Genomic DNA, 21,061 nt, shown 5'->3' with positions numbered 1-21,061 from the left:
TTAATATCCTGAAAAGTATCATAATTTATCTTATGAAAATATACTAGTTTTAAATATATATCCTGAAGTCGTCTCCGCTATAGTTTATAGATTCACCTGGTCACAACATTAGGTCTGATCGTTTCAGAGTGTATTAAAAAAGCTCCTTTTTACACTTATGACACTGCATGTCGCACGTTAGTGTTATTTTGCAAATGCCAAGATTATATGAAAATAATACTTTACCCTATCTTTTATTTTGTTTCCTCATGGCCCGAAGCAGAGGCAGAGGAGTTCCTCCCCTTCGGGAGTGTAACTGTACACAAATATTCAATGTTTTTTTTGAGAATTTTTTTGTGTTTAATTTGATAATTTGAGTATTTATTGGTTACTATATAAATTGAAAATATCCTGCTGTAATTTTTACCCTTGAATAATGTTGGCGATGGGTGCCCTTTTTATTCTGGCTTGAGCACCTTCCCCACCCAACATGTCTGTGCATGTGCTCGGTGTTTAAGCAGCCCCTCTTTCCACATGTTCTTCTAGGAGACGGACACAACCATTCCTAATTATGAGATCATGTGCATGATTCGAGATTTCCGTGCCAGCCTAGACTACCGACCTCTGACCACGGCAGATCTGGTGAGTAAAAAGACAAAACCATAGGGATCCTGCTCAGGGAAATTACTTTTGAGTATAACATTTGAATGTTTCCCGGCGCAGATCGAAGAACACAGAATATGTGTGTGTGTGAGGAAGCGTCCACTGAACAAAAAAGGTATAATCTCACCAATCATGTCATGTTATGCTTAGAGCTGCACGATTATTTTAACATTCGACCAGTCAGCAATTATTTTTTCCATTAAGCGACTGGGCAAAACGATTATTGCTTATATTACTGTAGACATTCTATAAAAGGCACAGATACCAGTGTTTCCATATATAGGATTGGTACCTAACAGATCTACCCTTGGATTGGTTATCTGTATAATAAGATCATTCTCAGACTCCTGCAGTCTACATGTAAACTTAAACATCAGTTTTCTCAGGGTGGTGTGGAATTTGGTGTTATCCCCAAATCACAAAAATCTTGCTGGCACTACTACTACTGGGCTTTCTGAGCAGGATTCTGAGACAGTCATTAAATGCAACCTGGAGTTGAACCTCACCCATAGGGGTGCTGTAAGCTCCTTCGCTACTAATACTGACTCTTGATATTGACATGGGTATTGATTTAGAACAGAGGTGCAGCAGTGAGCTACTTTTGAAATGACCAAGTGGGTTTATGCTTTTGACAGCAGGTTTGGTGCGAAAGTGTTAAAATAAAAAGTGTTTCTCGCCTTCCTGACGGTCGTTTTTTAATTAATATTGAGTTCGCAGCAGCCAGTGTCATCTCACAAAATCCTTGGGTGCCGCGAATGTCAATCAAATGACAAAAGTGACGTCATAGTAAAGATTGATGATCGCTAATTTTTAGATCCATCCCTCCATCCATCCATCTTCCGCTTATCCGAGGTCGGGTCGCGGGGGCAGCAGCATAAGCAGAGCAGACTTCCCTCTCCCCAGCCACCTCGTCCAGCTCTTCCCGGGGGATCCCGAGGCGTTCCCAGGCCAGCCGGGAGACATAGTCTTCCCAAAGAGTCCTGGGTCTTCCCCGTGGCCTCCTACCGGTCGGACATGCCCCTAAACACCTCCCTAGGGAGGCGTTCGGGTGGCATCCTTAATAATAATTTTTAGATCTATGTTTTTATGCCCGGCAGGCAATCGACTGACATACCCTTTGCGATCGACCGGTAGCTCGCGATCGACCCCTGGTTTAGAATATCAATATTACTAACCATCCATACTTGTTTTAGCTTCTGGTGTCAATTATTCCAACTTTAAGTGTCTTGATGTTGTGACTGAAGGTAAAAGTAGTTTATTTTTGATACTAGCTTTAGACTTAAATTCTTACTCACTAAACCGTCAGCAGTCCTGACGTGCAGATTGGTCGTACAACCTGGGTATAAGGGCGAAAGACTAATAGAACCATTTAGTAGCTGGTTCCATCCGAAGTCTCCCACCCTCATTGCTGCGGATCCTAAATTGAACAAGATAGACTTCATAAAAAATTGTTATTGTGTTTATATCCACGGTAAACTCCAAACTAAGCGCTACCTTCGGGGCGCCATGGCTCAGTTGGTAGAGTGGCCATGCCAGCAATTTGAGGGTCCCAGGTTTGATTCCTGCTTCTGCCATCCTAGTCACTGCCGTTGTCCTTGGTCAAGACACTTGATCCACCTGCTCCCATTGCCACCCACACTGGTTTAAATGTAGCTTAAAGTTGTAGATAATGGGTTTCACTATGTAAAGTGCTTTGAGTCCATATATATCGTTATCTAAAAATAATTCAATTCACTATGAATATCAAGAGTCACATCATATCCATTTAGTATATCTATATCGATAGCAAGAGTCAGTATAGAATCAATATAGATATCCATTTAGATGGGGACACATGGCACACTGACAAAGCTTAACCTATTCTGACTATAACAATCTACAAGGTTAATATAGGTTGCTTCTCTTTCTTCCCCTCCATTTTTCTGCCATTTTTTCGTATCTCTAGTTAGCATTACGTATATGTATTGTTGCATTTGAATAAATGATAATGATAAATGGGTTATACTTGTATAGCGCTTTTCTACCTTCAAGGTACTCAAAGCGCTTTGACAGTATTTCCACATTCACCCATTCACACACACATTCACACGCTGATGGCGGGAGCTGCCATGCAAGGCGCTAACCAACAGCCATCAGAGGCAAAGGGTGAAGTGTCTTGCCCAAGGACACAACGGACGTGACTAGGATGGTAGAAGGCGGGGATTGAACCCCAGTAACCAGCAACCCTCCGATTGCTGGCACGGCCACTCTAACAACTTCGCCACGCCGTCCAACTGTATTGTTGATAATAGAGGTAAATTATTGGTATTGTTCATTATCAATAGCGCTATTTCTATTAGTACGGTATTTGTATTGCTCCATTTGCAGTGTAATAATGCTCATTGTCATTTCTGTATTATTTCTTATTTTCGCTAACTGCTTATTTGCTATCACTTTTACCATCATATTTGTAGATGTCATATTTGCTGATGTTGCTCTATTGTTGTTATTGTTGTGTTTGCTGTTGTTGTTTTTGTCTCTCTGTCTAATCCCCCTCTTGTCCCCACAATTTCCCCCTCTGTCTTCCTTTTTTTCTCTTTCTATCCCCTCCTGCTCCGGCCCGGCTGCACCAAAAATAATATAAATACATTTAATAAAGTCAAATACAAATAAGGCAACAAGAGATGTATCCTACACTTCTCTTTTGTAAAGTAAATCTGAACAGCCGATATGGGCATCTACATCAACTATATGATTTGCCTGAAAGCTGGACAGAACAAAAAAAAAAATACAAAAAAAAAAGATATCCACTTAGTATAATTTATATCGATATCGATATCAAGAGTCAGTATTAGTACAGGGATCATACTAGTGTAACATGATTTTTTATGTCCACAATTTTTTTTAAATGTACTTAAGGAAATAAAGTAATAGTGTGTTACTGTTTAATTATTGGTGATCTTAAATATTTGTTGTCCTAGTAAAAAACATTTATCATCCTGATTTACTTTGCTATTATTAACCACAAGGAAGAGAAATATTAACATAAACATTGATGTCCACTTTTCTTTGCTTGTTGCTTAAAACCAGACAAAATAAAATGAGTAAATCCCGATGTTAGGTACACGACCGGGATCTTACACGCTACTCAAGTAATTGTATACACACTCTGTGGCGCAAGAGCAGCTAGTATTAGTTGTAAAAACATGTTGTATACCGTATCTTCCGGACTATGTAGCGCACTGGGATATTAGCCGCACCCACTACATTTTAGAAGAAACTGATATGATTCCATATATTGGTCGTACTGGACTATAAGCTGCAGACATATATACGTTGTGAAATGAATATTTACTCAGAAATATTTAGTAAATGGTATTTACATAACTTAGTTTTTTCCAAAGGGTGTCTGTAACAAGTCCGTAAAATCGAACAAAACAGAAGTCATCATCATGGACCCACTAGCTGCGGATCTATTAGCTCTCCATTTTTTCCAAAGGGTGTAACAAGTCCGTAAAATCGAACAAAACAGAAGTCATCATCATGGACCCACTAGCTGCGGATCTATTAGCTCTCCAATCAGCTAAACAGACTCAATAACTCGTTCTGGTGAATTTACTGAGGAATTTGTGAAACAATGCCAATGTAAGTTACCGTATTTTTCGGACTGTAAGTCAGTTTTTTTCAGTTTGGCCGGGGGTGCGACTTATACTCAGGAGCGACTTATGTGTGAAATTATTAAAACATTACCGTAAAATATCAAATAATATTATTTAGCTCATTCACGTAAGAGACTAGACCAGGGGTGTCAAACTCAAATACAGAGTGGGCCAAAATTTCAAACTGAACAAAGCCGCTGGCCAAGGTTGAACAAATTAACCTTTTAATAGGGACCCAAACAAGTTTTGCATTGAATATTGAACAAGCAAGGCTTATATAACTTTATAGTGACATGCAAAATCAAGTTTCAAATAATAATAATAATAATTAAAAAATATCAATGGCATATCAAATACAATTTAAATACAAATGTAATGCCTCTTTTCTATTTGCAGCCTTCTGAGGTAAATATCAACATTAACTTTTTCCACAGGCTAATACATTTGAAAATAAAATAACAATGAATAAACCAACCATTCAGGACTTTAAACTGCTCATTTTGCAACACACTGATCTAATCTGATGTGCCCAAGCCAGATACCTGGCATCTTTTCTTGGATGCTAGTTCATTAATGTCGGGGCTCAGGCTTTGAGCTGAGGCAACCTTCATTATCGAACGAAGGTGTTCATCAGTCACATCTCGTAGTCTACCCGGACCACAGTCTTGGGGGCGTGCCTTAAAGGCACTGCCTTTAACATCCTCTACGAGCTGTTGTCACATCCGCTTTTCATCCATTCTAACAACATGCCGGCCCAGTCACAAGATATGTGCGGCTTCTGTACGCACACACACACACACGTGAATGCATACTTGATCAACAGCGATACACGTTACACTGATGGTGGCCGTATAAACAACTTTAACACTGTTGGAAATATGCGCCACACAAGAATGACAAACACATTTCGGGAAAACATCCGCACCGTAACACAACATAAACAACAGAACAAATACCAGAATCCCATGCAGCCATAACTCTTCCGGGCTGCAATATACACCCCCACTACCACCAAACCCCCCGTCCCCTTCCGTGCGACGGTTGAGGTGGGCGGGGTTGGGGGGGCTGGGTTTGGTGGTAGCGGGGGTGTATATTGCAGCCCGGAAGAGTTAGGGCTGCAAGGTGTTCTGGGTATTTGTTCTGTTGTGTTTATGTTGTGTTACGGTGCGGATGTTCTCTTAAAATGTGTTTGTCATTCTTGTTTGGTGTGGATTCACAGTGTGGCGTATATTTCTAACAGTGTTAAAGTTTATACGGTCACCCTCAGTGTAACCTGTATCGCTGTTGATCAAGTATGCATTGCATTCACTTGTGTGTGCGTGCAGAACCCGCACATATTATGTGACTGAGCCAGCACTCGTTGGATTGGGTGAAAAGCGGACGTGATGATTTTCGGGAGGGGCACTGAAATTTGGGAGTCTCCCGGGAGGGCTGGCAAGTATGAGAATTAGCGGTGAATGCGGTGTTACCGCGGCACCGCCGCTGTGTATATAATCGGCGGGCCAGCTCTAGTGTTAATTTGATATCGCCTCAAGGGCCAAGTGAAATTACACCCGCGGGCCAGAGTTTGACACCCATGGACTAGACGTATAAGATTTAATCGGATTTAGCGATTACGAGTGACAGATTGTTTGGTAAACGTATAGCATGTTCTATATGTTATAGTTATTTGAATGACTCTTACCATAATGCACATTCTCAGTTGGTTATTTATGCATCATATAACGTGCACTTATTCAGCCTGTTGTTCACTATTCTTTATTTATTTTAAATTGCCTTTCAAATGTCTATTCTTGGTGTTGGGTTTTATCAAATACATTTCCCCCAAAAATGCGACTTATACTCCAGTGCGACTTATGTTTTTTTCTTTCTTTTTATGCATTTTCAGCCGGTGCGACTTATACTCCGGAGCGACTTATACTCCGAAAAATACGGTAATAGTACTAACAGACATTTCTAAATGTGTTAGCATATTAGCCAAAGCTAACGACGCTAGCGTCATTACATTACGATGGCACGTACAATATGCATGAAAACACTCCTACAGACATCACACATGGGACGGTTTAGTAAGTATGAATTGGTTTTAGTCAAATTGTGAAACTTATAAACGTTGCTAAAATGAACAAGGAATCCTTTTGAGCAGAAACGCTATGGACGATTTTACTTTCGGTTTAAGGCAAAACAGGAAGTACTTTTTCAACTCGCAGCACCTGCAGTGAGCAAACTCATCCAAAAGATGGCGTTATAGCCCAAACAATACCAGACCTCTGCTTGGGTTTAATAAAAACTATTGAACAAAAAACATAATTTAAATTAGCGTAAAAAAAACTAGAAATAAATTAGCCGTACCATTTTATAAGTTGCAGGGTCAATGCGTCAAGAATAATTGTAGCCTTGCCATATAGTTAAAGCGTTAGCTAACTATTCCATGGCGGTGGTGATGTTGAAGATGACAAGTCACTGAGGTGTTAACTACGTGTAAGTGTCGTGCTTAATTTAATAAGTGACAATAACAAATAATTAGAGATGTCCGATAATGGCTTTTTTGCCGATATTGTCCAACTCTTAATTACCGATTCCGATATCAACCGATATATACAGTCGTGGAATTAACACATTGTTATGCCTAATTCTTTTGTAATGCCCCGCTGGAAGCATTAAACAATGTAACACGTTTTTCTAAAATAAATCAACTCAAGTTATGGAAAAAAATGCCAACATGGCACTGACATATTCATTATTGAAGTCACAAAGTGCTTTTTTTTTTTTTAACATGCCTCAAAACAGCTGCTTGGAATTTGGGACATGCTCTCCCTGAGATAATCCTGATACCCACTACAACTATGGGAAATACTATACTTTGACTTTCACAAAGTGCATTATTATTTTTATTTTTTTAAGCGTGCCTCAAAACAACAGCTACAAAAACAATGAAGGCACACAGCTTCAGTCCAGAGTATACTAGAGTAATAAAGTAAACAATAACACAGTCCTTCTTTAGTGCAAGACTGCCTGGCATACTGTATAACAGGAAATTATAAACTGGGCTCAATCTGCCCTGCTCTAACGTTTGTGTATAAGTAACACTAAAGTGCTGCAAGCTAGTGGTGAGTGCTTGAAGTGGCCTACCAGTCAGCCAGAGCTTCTGAAATGCTACGTTGAGACAGGGCACCTCCGTTCACTGCAAACTGCAAAGTGTGCGCCATGCAGGGCAGACTAGCCACACCAAACTCCACCGTAGCTTTTGCCATTTTGCGTGCGTTGTCCCTGACCACAACGTGGGCTTTCGCCTTGGGGTGTTTTTTGTTGTATTATTGTTTTTTCTCAGCGGAGTCTTTAAGCGACAACTGTGGTACTACTTTTTTCGGTGTTTGCTTTTCATCCATCTTCCGCTTGTATTCATTGTGTATCTCCTTATGATTCTTGAAGAGGTGGGAGATCAAATTGCTAGTATTAAAGGAAGACGTCTTGGTTCCTCCTCACATAACCAACTTTTTGCAGTCATTGCAAATTGCCAGTTTTTTATCCGTCAGAGACACTTTAAAATAATCCCAAACCATAGACATGGTGTCGTTAGTCAGTCACAGAGCGAGCTCGCTTGTTAGCCACGGCTACAGCACCGGCAACAACATACTCTTGTTGTTGTGCTCTGCTCGCGGCGGTTTGATGATCATCAATCGTCTCCAGTAAACCTCTCGTGCTGCAGTCGTGCTGCAACTCCTGTGTTGTGTGTGGGAGAGGGGAGGGGCTGCTGACTGGGAGACGCAACTGCTCTGTACTTATCCGTACAGCGGCGTTTTAAAAAGTCATTTATTTTACTTTTTGAAACCGATACCGATAATTTTCGATATTACATTTTAAAGCATTTATTGGCCGATAATATCGGTAGGCCGATATTATCGGACATCTCTACAAATAGCTGACAATGTTTTATTGTTGATTATTTAAAGTATTCATTGCAGCCCTAGCTATGTTGACATGACAAGCCACTGACCGACTCCCTTGGGCTTGGTTTCAGAACTCACCATGAAGGATTTAGATGTGATCACAATCCCCAGTAAGGATGTGGTGATGGTGCATGAACCTAAGCAGAAGGTGGACCTGACGCGCTTCTTGGAGAATCAGACCTTCCGCTTCGACTACGCCTTCGATGACGCCACCAGTAACGAGATGGTTTACAGGTTGGTTTGGTCCACTGGTGCTGATATATTCGTCTGTATAATGTGGGTGTACTTAATGAAGTGTCCATCCTCCTGAAGGTTCACAGCAAGACCTTTAGTAGAGACCATATTTGAGAGGGGCATGGCCACTTGCTTTGCCTATGGCCAAACAGGAAGTGGTAAAACTCATGTGAGTTATGTGCAATAAAGTCTACAAAACAAATCAGAGATCCATTCCTTTTTCATGCCCTAAAAAGCCTGTGTGCATTTTAGACAATGGGTGGAGATTTTTCTGGAAAAAACCAAGACTGTTCTAAAGGAATCTATGCACTGGCTGGTAAGTCATGTAGCTATTGATTGGGATTAAAAATGGAATTTTAACTTATTCTTTTAATTGTTGCCCAGCTCGGGATGTATTTCTCATGTTGAAGAAACCCAATTACAAGAAATTAGAACTACAAGTGTACGCAACCTTCTTTGAAATCTACAGTGGAAAGGTGAGCAAAACCAGATTATAGCTTATGTTTTAATATGCTCTGCACACTTAGGGCCTGATTTACTAAAGGTTTACTTGTACTAAAACACATGCAAACTTGATAGCACACGCAAAGTGGATGTTGTCTTTAAGCAGAATAAGGCGTGCAATCCATTTTGCGTCTGTTTTTATTAGTATGCAAAATATATGCTGATCATCAAAATGCCCACAATACTTGGAGGAGAAAATGCAAATATAAGTATTTAGCACACGCAATTTGATTTATCCACACTTATCACCGTTTTGGGATTAGTATTTTGCGTTTTGTTTAGCACGTTTAAAAAGTGCTTGCTAACTGACACAGTTAAGCACACGGAGTGCTCGCGCTGCAAAAACACACAATAGAGCGAGAATCGTATTTGGACAGTCGGAAATAAAAAACACATTGTCTATTCAGTAACATCCTTTTATAATTTTGCAGCTGTTAGATGACTTAAGGGGTTGATTAAAACAAATTAAATGTATGTGTTTTGGTGTAATTTAATATATTTTTTAATGACGTTTGTTTTTTCACATAGAAAATATATTACTAACAAAATGCCTTCAAATATGCATTTTTTGCTTCTTGAGCACAGTAATTGCAGGCTTCCTCTCATGCACCTTCAGTGATGAGGAAAAAAAAAAGTGGTGTCAATGGGGATGCACTGCTAACCTGACTCTTGCCAGATCATTGTAGTTTGCTGAGCTCCACACAAGGATCTGGGACTTCTCAATAGGAGATGTATTTCAGAAGGCGGGGCCTTGTAAAAAAATAATTGTATGTGATTGGATAAACCACTTGTTCGTTATCTTGAATGACATGCTACTTCAACCACTGACATCGAAATCAACTCGTGACGCTGATGACAGCGACGCTGGGAAATCCAAAACAGAACAGCCGACATATTGGATAACGACAGCGAAAAGTTAGCCACCAATAAATGCCTTCAAAACTGTTCTCTGTTCATCTTTTAAAGAATTAATATTTGATAGATTCGACAAAACAGTTGCAATAGCAGAATCAATGTCAGCCCACGACTCCTCGCTGTGTGCCGCCGTTGTTTGAATCAAACAGTCGCTTCGGCGCTACGTCACATCTATGAAATCCCGCCCGGCGATCCTGATTGATTCAATATTTTTTGCTATCTTGAAGGAGTTTGCATTGCCCTCAATCCCAGATCCTTGTGTGGAGCTCAGCGAACTACAATGATCTGGCGAGAGTCAGGTTAATGCACTGCAGGACTGCTTCTAAAATGCGCACACAGTAGGGGTGTAACGGTACGTGTATTTGTATGAACCGTTTCGGTACGGGGGTTTCGGTTCGGTTCGGAGGTGTACCAAACGAGTTTCCACACGAACATATTAAGTAGCCGCCTCCGCTTCCTTCTGCCTCTGTCTCTGTCAGTACTCTACACAGCACCCAGCATTGTCCCATCCACACAACCATCTGATTGGTTACAAACAGAGCGGTAACAGCCAATCAGCAGTGCGTATTCAGAGCGGTAACAGCCAATCAGCAGTGCGTATTCAGAGCGTATGTAGTCAGTGCTTAGCGTTTAGCAGGTAAGCATCAGGCAGCGGACACTCCCCAAATTATAATAAACACCTCCCAGTCAACTACTAGTAACATCACTATGAGCCCGTTGACCTTCTAGAAATATAAAAGGCAGCTCAGCTCGCTCGCAGTCCTGGCTTGAGGTGAAGGCTAATTCGCTTTTAGCGTAACGTTAGCTCATTTTGTGGTGTGTGTGTTACGGACAGCAAAGCCCTGTCTGTCTGTTATTTTACTTTACCTTCTTCTGTGTTGATTGAGCTGTGTTGAAGCAGCAAAAAAGGACATTATGTTAAATGAATAGTTTCTGTCTCTGATAGTTGATATAATAATGTAACTGCATCATTAAGCCTACATGAACTCCATGGTGTTCAGGGATGAATAGTCTCTCCTTTTGCTATTGTACCATTTTTACAGCTATAGTTACATTAATCATTAGTAATGCAGCAGCCTAGTTTTGAATGGCAGGGTCCCTGCTATCACATGTTGATAAAAATATAACATTTACATAATAAAAATCAACTACAGGCTTCCCAAATGCTGTAATAAATTAAGCATGATGAGTTGACTTGAAATTGTTTAATGTTACAGTTTTTATATGTAGAAGAAAAGTTTTGTCATTTTATTTAATCTGAGCAACAACTGGAGGCAGTTTAATGTTGATTAACGTGGGCAGAATTATTATAGTGTATAGAACAAGGCCGAAACGCACACATTTTTCTGTCGTATGGTGTTTCTATTTTCATTTCAAAGCTAACTAGTGTTCACTGTGTACTTTTGTGATAAGGTGTTTGACCTGCTCAATCGCAAAGCCAAACTGAGGGTGCTGGAGGACAAGAAACAACAAGTGCAAGTTGTGGGGCTTCAGGAGGAGGTGGTAAAGGGTACAGAGGATGTATTGAGACTCATAGAAGTGGGCAACAGCTGCAGGTACGCAGACATGCAAATGTACATGGACTGTGCACAATAAGACCATGGGCATCATATTACATGTGAGTGTTTCCTTCTCCCAGGACATCGGGGCAGACATCTGCCAACGCTCACTCGTCTCGCAGCCACGCTGTCTTCCAGATCATTCTTCGGCGGAAGGGCAAGATGCACGGCAAGTTCTCCCTCATCGACTTGGCCGGAAATGAGAGAGGCGCCGATACTTCCAGCGCCGACCGCCAGACTCGCTTAGAGGGAGCGGAGATTAACAAAAGCCTGCTCGCCCTCAAGGTTTGTTGGAAAGGAAGTGGAAATAGATTGGTTCTTATCCATGTCACTACAAGGGTGTCACAGTTTTATTTTTCAGACGCAATATGTTAACACATAAATCAGCAGCTGAACTAGGAGCCTGTGCGAAATGTGGCGCCACTTATCATTGCAAATATTAAAATAACACTGCCATTCACTTGTGTTGTAAAAAAAATCATTTGTGCCTTTACAGTTACAAGTTATTCAAAAAGACATTTTCTGACTAGTAATGTCATTCACCCCCCCATCTTGTCAAAACCACCCCAAACTTGTCCCAATTGTTTGTGCTGCAATTGTCTATTATAGTTTTTATTTTATTATTGTTTTATGATTCATAACCACTCCCCTACCTTGTCAAAATCCCCACAAACATGTCCCATTCGTCTGTGCTACATTTGTGCTGCAGAAACTTTTTTGTCTAATCACTACCGTATTTTCCAGACTATAAGCCGTACCAACCCATTACATTTTTTCAGAACCCTCCCACCCCCATATATTAGCCGCACCGGACTATAAGTCGCACATATATATACATTGTGAAATGAGTTATTTACACAGAAATATTCTTTACATGTTTATTTACACACATTAATTGTTTCCAAACTGCCTGTAACAAGGCAGTAAAACGTCTGATCGAACAAAACAGAAAAGTCATTGATGTCTTTGTTCATCCTTTATGAGATTAATAAGATTTTGTCTTTTTTTTTTTAAAAGGTTCAAGATGTTTATCAGGATTATTCTTCCTTGTACTTTATTTTGAACACTTTCTCAAAGTGGATCATTTTAGTGCATTGTTTCATTAGTCCATAATTTAGCCTTTGGTGAAGAAAAATCCATACATCCTTTGTATAAGCCATGGGGCGGTCATAGCTCGGTTGGTAGAGTGGCCGTGCCAGCAACTTGAGGGTTCTAGGTTCGATCCCCGCTTCCGCCATCCTAGTCACTGCTGTTGTGTCCTTGGGCAAGACACTTTACCCACCTGCTCCCAGTGCCACCCACACTGGTTTAAATGTAACTTAGATATTGGGTTTCACTATGTAAAAGCGCTTTGAGTCACTAGAGAAAAGCGCTATATAAATATAAATTCACTTCACTTCACAAAGCTTAGGAAACAAGTAGTGGCTTATAGTCCAGAAAATACGATTTAGTTTCTAATGTTAATAATAGTAACAACAATAATGGATTCGATTTATTTAGCGCTTTTCGATATGTCAAAATCTCCCTGAACTTGTCCCTATTGTGTACGTCTTTGCTGAAAATGTTTTTGTTATTAAGGTTTTATAAACTTTTCCCCATTCGTTTGTGCTTTTTTCTCTAGTTTTTATGTTAACGTTTTATAGTTTTTGTGATTCACGTGTTATTATTCATAACCAGTCTTCCAACTATGTGAAAACATCCCCAAACTTCTCCCATTCATTGTGTTGCCAACATTTTTTGTCAATTAGTTTTTTTCTAGTTTTAATGTTAATGTTTTTTACGTTATCAACATGTTATTGTCAGAATCTCTCCAAACGTTTTGTGCTGCAAAACGCTTTTGTGTAACTAATATAGTTTTATTACTCATAATCAGCTCCATTGCATAGAAACTGTAATAGTTACAAAGAAATGTTGCGGCACAAACAACGTTTGGGGTGGTTTTGACAAGGTGGGGGCACTGAATGATGTCATTAGTCAGAAATGTATTTTAGAATAACTTACAAACCATAACGGCACAAGCAAAAATGTTTACAGCACAAACGATTGGCAGTGTTACTTTTAAATATGTGTAATGATAACGGGGGCCAACTTCACATAGGTGCCTTTGTAGCCTGTTTTAAAATGTTTCTATTATCACTTAGATAACAGATATATTGTTTTTGCAAGATGCTGCAATATGTGTGAGGAAATAGCTTTTAAGCCATTTGGCAGCTTTACTAACAAGTAAATGTTTTAAGCTTTTAATGCACAGGGGAATACTGAGCAGTGTTGTTTATTTAATGCAGGGGTGCCCACACTTTTTCTGCAGGCGAGCTACTTTTTAATTGACCAAGGGGGGATCTACCTCATTCATATATATATATATATATATATATATATATATTTATATGTATATTTATTTATGAAAGACATTTTTGTTAACAAGTTAAAGGTGTTTAATGATAATACAAGCATGTTTAACACATAGATTCCTTTCTTTCATGAAGACAAGAATATAAGTTGGTGTATTACCTGATTCTGATGACTTGCATTGATTGGAATCAGACAGTAGTGATGATAACGTCCACATTAGTGATGATAATGTCGACATTTTCAAATGTTGTATTGGACCTTTCGGTCCAATTCAACATGAAAGTGGTTGGTTTTTGGCATCTTATTTGTCCCGCTTCCATACTCTTCTCCTTTACAAGAAATGCATTGGCGGCAAACTCCATAGCTTGCTAGCTTGTGCACGCCAGCTTTCTGAGACTCTTATTTTGTCAGCGCAGGCAGGATAGAGCAGCTCTTCTATTGTGAAGACAGGAACTGTGCGGTCAGTCTTTAGAGTTTTGACAGCAGGTACAGCGGGAGAGTGTTAAAATAAAAAGTATTTCTCGCCTTCCTGTCGGTAATTTTTTCTTAATAATGATCTCTCAGCAGCCAGCGTCATCTCACAAGACCCTCGGGTGCCGTAAATGTCAATCAAATGACGAAAGTGACGTCTTGGTGAAGATGGATGATCGCTAATTTTTAGGTCTATTTTTTTTTTTAATGCCTGGCTGCCGATCGACTGACACACCCTCCGGGATCGACCGGTAGCACGCGATCGACATAATGGGCACCCCTGCTGTAGTGATAAACGACTGTGCATGATTGATATGTGACACCGCGAGAGTACATGTTCCCTCGCTGGTTTCAGGAGTGCATCAGGGCTCTGGGCCGTAACAAACCACACACTCCATTCCGAGCTAGTAAGCTCACGCAGGTCCTACGAGACTCCTTCATCGGTGAAAATTCACGCACGTGCATGGTGAGTCGGTTTTCTGTTTTTATGTCTGCGCTTCTTTTCATCTGAATAATCTTATCTCCATGTGGGCAGATTGCAACAATCTCCCCCGGCATGACATCCTGCGAGAATACCCTCAACACGCTGCGCTACGCCAACAGGTGCTAATATGTTGAGTGTGTTGTTGCAATAGAAACGGATAGTAGCTGATCTTTATAGTGAACCTTGCTTCCTGCTCTTGTCTGACTCTCTTGTGTCTCTCCTTTTTATTCTCCCCGCCTCTCCCACGCTGCTCCTCTATGCTGTGGTGTAGAGTGAAGGAGTTTGGAATTAGTCCGTCAGACATCCCCTTCTCTCAAGGTGGTCAGGGGAGTCGCCCTGAGCACTCCCCCACCAATACCTTTGACTTTGATGACTTTGCTGCTACTCCCCCCGGCAGGTCGAGCGCTTCCCCCCAAAGCACTGCACCACACACACACACATGTAAAACACACTGGTAAAGCCATTACATTAGGTACATGTGCACAATAAGGGATGTATCAACAGTATTATTGTGTTTGCTATCATAATGAGCGCTCTTTATATAGTTAATATTTTCCCCTTAAGTTATACTGTATACCTTAACCTTTTTGACCTCTGGGACCGGGGCCCATGCAAATATTAACACTGAATTAGAAGTCTTACTTTTGTTTTAATCGTGTTCAATAATTATATTAAACCTACTTAACAGTTTAACCAGACAAAGATTGTCAAATTATATGAAAGAATGTGTTAATAGCAAAGATTCTTATCAAGGTTTAGGTCAGGCTGATTACAAAATAAATAATTCAATATACTGCAAAAGAAGTGACTTCCAAAAACTGGAAAAAAATACATTTACACAGTGCTAACTAAAATTAATAACTAATAAAATATATATATATATATATATGTATATATATATATATATATGTATGTATGTATATATATGTATGTATGTATGTATGTATGTATGTATATATATATGTGTGTATATATATATATATATATATATATATATATATATATATATATATATATATATATATATACACTACCATTCAAAAGTTTGGGGTCACCCAAACAATTTTGTGGAATAGCCTTAATTTCTAAGAACAAGAATAGACTGTCGAGTTTCAGCTGAAAGTTCTCTTTTTCTGGCCATTTTGAGCGTTTAATTGACCCCACAAATGTGATGCTCCAGAAACTCAATCTGCTCAAAGGAAGGTCAGTTTTGTAGCTTCTGTAACGAGCTAAACTGTTTTCAGATGTGTGAACATGATTGCACAAGGGTTTTCTAATCTTCAATTAGCCTTCTGAGCCAATGAGCAAACACATTGTACCATTAGAACACTGGAGTGATAGTTTTTGGAAATGGGCCTCTATACACCTATGTAGATATTGCACCAAAAACCAGACATTTGCAGCTAGAATAGTCATTTACCACATTAGCAATGTATAGAGTGTATTTCTTTAAAGTTAAGACTAGTTTAAAGTTATCTTCATTGAAAAGTACAGTGCTTTTCCTTCAAAAATAAGGACATTTCAATGTGACCCCAAACTTTTGAACGGTAGTGTATATATATATATACATAAACTCAATAGAATTAAAGTGTAAATAAAAACAGCTTTACCACTTTATTCATATTTTTTGCGCTTAAAAAACATAACTTTAGCTGCAGACTTCTGTTTGTTTGTTTGATATTGTCACCACAGCTGTGAAACAGACTTTTTGGCGGCCCTCTAGAAGGCGCTCGCAGCCCACCAATGGTTCCAGGGCCCTATGGTTGAGAAACACTGCTGTATACCACAAGTGTCAAAGTCATAATTTTTTATATGGTTTAAAAGAACGAAATGTTTTTTGTATTTTGACACCACATGCAATTGCATTTCTTTATGACTCAATGTTATTTGATGCAAAAAGATTTTTAAATAATTTTTTGAAACCTATTTGAAAATAATTTTGCAACAGCTGAACTTTAATATCTGCAGCTTTTTTTTCTTTTACAAAAATCACACAATGTCATCTAATAACAAAATAATTTATTGGTATTCTATTTTATTCATAAAAATCCCAAAAAATGTTAATGTATTAAAACACAGGTGTCAAACCCAATTTCAGAGGGCCTGATTTGGCCCGTGCAAGCCCGGAAATAATACATATTAAGTACTTTGTATTTTTATCCAGCCCTATTTTGACCAAAAAATATGTATAGTACAGACCAAAAGTTTGGACACACCTTCTCATTCAGTGTGTTTTCTTTATTTTCATGACTATTTACATTGTAGATTGCCACTGGAGGCATCAAAACTATGAATGAACACATGTGGAGTTATGTACTTAACAAAAAAAAGTGAAATAACTGAAAACATGTTTTATATTATAATTTCTTCAAAATAGCCACACTTTGCTCTGATTACTGCTTTGCACACTCTTGGCATTCTCTCGATGAGCTTCAAGAGGTAATCACCTGAAATGGTTTTCACTTCACAGGTGTGCTTGAAGCTCATCGAGAGATTGCCAAGAGTGTGTTGCGAGTTTTGATACCTTCAGTGACAATCTACAATCTACATGAAAATAAAGAAAACACATTGAAAGAGAAGTTGTGTCCAAAGTTTTGGCCTGTACTGTATTTATATACTGCATGCATCAAAAACGTTATCTTAATGTAACAATGCAACAAATATTCAAATTTTATATTGGTAAAATAAAAATAGACACTAAATTATTTACTTGACTTATGAATTCAAAGCAAGTTATCCATCAAATTACACACAATAAAAATGAAAACAGTGGGAAAAAAACTACTGTAATTTATGTAAATCACACAAATGCCATCAGTTGTTTTCATTTATTTTATTTTCAAAACTCTCTATTAATGGTATCAATTATGTGTTTAATACTGACTGAATGAAAATGAACCTCAGTATGATGCAGGGCACTTCCACACCACTGTCAAGTACAGACGCAGCATTTTTTAAATTGTGCAGGTGTGCCTAATGTTTTGGCAAGTGAGTGGAGTCATATTCATAAGCATCCTTTCACGTCCAGCTTGCTCTTTTCATCTGCATGACATGATTGACTTCCACTTGTATTTCCCCCTAAGTTTCTGCCCATACATCTTGCTATTTGGTGCACATTACCACTTTTATCACATGTTTAACTGTGAAATGCACATGTCCAAATGTATGAACAAACCAACCATCCTTCTGCATGCATGATGTCACTGCTTTCATTATGTTTCCAGCCCCCACTTGGCTAACTTTCACTGTCAGAGTGGATCTGCCCTGTGGCTCAGTCAGTGCTTTTCTGCCTTTAGGGTGAAGGAGCTCACCGTGGACACCAACCAGGTGATGGAGGGAGGCCGTGCTAACATCCATGTTGTCAACCAGCTGGACTTTTTAGAAGAGGAGTGGCAGAACAGTTCTCCACAGAGAGACGACCTCAAACTGCTCTGTGAGCAGAATGTGAGTACTTACAGTAGTAATAGCAATATCCCACTCTCAAGGTACACTACAGAAATGAAACTTGGATATACATTGGAACCTCCATTTACGAGCAACTGGTTCTTGAACAGTGTTAGTAAATTTAACCAGGAAAAAAAATCCCACTGATATCAAATACCTGTTTTTCAAGGAGGTACACATAAAATGACATTCACATTAAAGTGACAGGATGGACATCAAATAAAACAGTTGCAGATAACTGAGGCTGCTTCAAATGTTCTCAAGTTTAGATTTATAAGCATTTAAGGATACAAATTCAGTCAGCTTCCAGTCTCTTTGTAACATATTCCAAGCACAAGGAGCTGCATAGACAGAAGTTTTTTCCCAGCTCCGTGCGAGTCCGTACTTGTCTGTGTAATCAACGTACAAATGTAATCAGGCAATAGTCCCAGAAGAGCAGACCAGTGCAAAATCCGGCCCACGGTCTGTGGTTCGTAAATCGAAAGGTTTGTACAACGAGGGGTTAGTAAATCAAGGTTCCACTGTACTTTAGAGTAGTCAATGTACAACTTGTAGCGCAGTATAGATATACTACATTGAAAATGACACAAAACACAAATAGCTGGAATTGCAAACAAGTAGTTGTTACCTATCAAGCATGGTGTTGGCAGCATCATTCATGGTCTGGGGCTGCATGAGTGCTGCCAGCCCCAGGGAGCATGAATCATTAAGGTAATACACTTGCGTGACTGACTCTAAAAATAATTTAGCTTTTTATCAGTGGCGAAGCAGACCACAAAGCTGTGATTGGTCTGCTTTTTTAGTCAATTTCCTGGTTCTCTTTCCCACCCCTCATCTGCCTTGACTGGTTCAGGGGTCGAACAGGTCACCTTTCGACAATAAAAGTAACAAATCGTTAGTTCCAGCTGCAACAACAATGTGGGCGGCTTCAGTCGCAGTTTACTACAACTACTACGCGCAGGAAGTACATAGCTAGTCAACAAGTAGTGATGAGTCAAACGATACTGAAGCTTTCATGAAACACAAGAAGTGATAGTGTGTCCCTTGTGTGTCACTTTAATAAAATATGAAATTATGTCTTTGGGCATGTTTAAAAACTTGGGGATGGTCTAATATTTGGGACAATATGGTATATAATTGTGTTCTCTTGTTTTTTTGCCAGGAGGAGGAGGTGTCCCCGCAGCTCTTCTCCTTCCACGAGGCTGTATCTCAGTTGGTGGAGATGGAGGAGCAAGTCTTGGAGGATCATCGTGCTGTTTTCCAGGTTCAAATATGTATACTCTTTATATGATGCTCTTCTAGGACAAATACTCACATGTAGGGATGTGCCCATCCATCAGCCACCGATCAGTATGGCTGATTTTAAATTAAAAATAAATAAACTGCATTTCTTGGTATCTGAGGGATCATTATCAAGTATTATTATCACTGGAGGCTGAGGCTAATGTCACACCGAGAGCAAGCAGGAGTATCGCTACACGATCTGTCTACACTTGCACAAAGATTATGTCACTGTCACTGTTGCCATGTTTTGTTTAGTTTTGTTTATAGTCATTTTTATGTAATACAAAACAATACATAAAAACATCTAAGAATACAGAATTTATTTGTAAACAATACGGAACAAAGTGTCTCATTTAAAAAATGTAACATTTAATACGAACTCGATTTTGCATGTCACTATAAAGTTATATAAGCCTTGCTTGTTCAATATTCAATGCAAAACTTGTTTGGGTCCCTATTAAAAGGTTAATTTGTTCAACCTTGGCCAGCGGCTTTGTTCAGTTTTAAATTTTGGCCCACTCTGTATTTGAGTTTGACACCCCTGATGTAGTGCTAAGGAGCCAGCATGCTAGCTAAGATCGCATGAAACAACAATAATGAAACAAAACAACACCAATAATGAATGCTTAGTTAAGTTAAAAAAGTGTGGCTGGAACAACGTTACAGCAAGAAGTAAGCAGGTTGTAACAGGAATTTCTAGATCAGGAGTGTCAAACTCAAATAAAAAGTGGGCCAAAATTTAAAACTGAATAAAGCCGCGGGCCAAGGTTGAACAAACGAACCTTGAACAAGTTTTGCATTGAATATTGAACAAGCAAGGCTTATATAACTTTATAGTGACATGCGAAATCGAGTTTCAAATAATAATAATAATCAAAAAATATCAATGGCATATCAAATACAATTTTAATAAAAATAGAATGCCTCTTTTCTATTTGCAGCCTTCTGAGGTAAATATCAAAATAAACTTTTTCCACAGGCTAATAAATAAATTTGAAAATAAAATAACAATAATGAATGAATCAAACATTCAAGCCTTGAAGTAGCAAGAGAAAGTGCATGAATAAAACGTTAATTATTGCTCAGTTTGCTACACTGATTTGCTTTAACACTGAATATGGAACAAGCAACGCTTATATAACTTAATAGTGCAAAATCAACTTTCAAAAAACAAACGAAAAAACATCAATGGTATATTAAATACAATTTAAATAAAAAACTGAATGCCTCTTTTCTATTTGCAGCCTTCTAAGGTAAATATCAACATTAACTTGGTGGACGGGGGCGGGTTTGGTGGTAGTGGGGTTGTATATTGTAGCGTCCCGGAAGAGTTAGTGCTGCAAGGGGTTCTGGGTATTTGCTCTGTTGTGTTAAGGTGCGGATGTTCTCCCGAAATGTGTTTTGTCATTCTTGTTTGGTGTGGGTTCACAGTGTGGCGCATATTTGTAACAGTGTTAAAGTTGTTTATACGGCTACCCTTAGTGTGACCTGTATGGCTGTTGATCAAGTATGCCTTGCATTCACTTGTGTGTAAAAGCCGCATATATTATGTGACTGGGCCGGCACGCTGTTTGTATGGAGGAA

At 39.1% G+C, this 21,061-nt stretch overlaps 1 protein-coding gene across 4 annotated transcripts in view; it reads left to right on the top strand.

The window, feature by feature from the left end:
* kif2a (kinesin family member 2a) overlaps nt 1–21,061 on the top strand; it is a 54,594-nt gene that overhangs the window by 29,805 nt on the left and 3,728 nt on the right. For 2 of the 4 annotated variants that reach the window (XM_062050879.1, XM_062050880.1), the window contains 13 exons: nt 526–621; nt 703–757; nt 8,302–8,464; nt 8,543–8,633; nt 8,717–8,780; nt 8,849–8,940; nt 11,297–11,439; nt 11,523–11,727; nt 14,621–14,731; nt 14,801–14,868; nt 15,021–15,146; nt 18,046–18,193; nt 19,356–19,457. In XM_062050879.1, coding sequence (XP_061906863.1) covers nt 526–621; nt 703–757; nt 8,302–8,464; nt 8,543–8,633; nt 8,717–8,780; nt 8,849–8,940; nt 11,297–11,439; nt 11,523–11,727; nt 14,621–14,731; nt 14,801–14,868; nt 15,021–15,146; nt 18,046–18,193; nt 19,356–19,457 — 1,464 coding nt within the window. The remainder of the gene's footprint in view (nt 1–525; nt 622–702; nt 758–8,301; nt 8,465–8,542; nt 8,634–8,716; nt 8,781–8,848; nt 8,941–11,296; nt 11,440–11,522; nt 11,728–14,620; nt 14,732–14,800; nt 14,869–15,020; nt 15,147–18,045; nt 18,194–19,355; nt 19,458–21,061) is intronic. The other 2 variants (XM_062050881.1, XM_062050882.1) reach the window with 1 other exon arrangement.

This window comes from Entelurus aequoreus, linkage group LG06, assembly GCF_033978785.1.
Source record: "Entelurus aequoreus isolate RoL-2023_Sb linkage group LG06, RoL_Eaeq_v1.1, whole genome shotgun sequence".
NCBI lineage: Eukaryota > Metazoa > Chordata > Actinopteri > Syngnathiformes > Syngnathidae > Entelurus > Entelurus aequoreus.
This window is presented reverse-complemented; position numbering and strand designations above follow the sequence as displayed.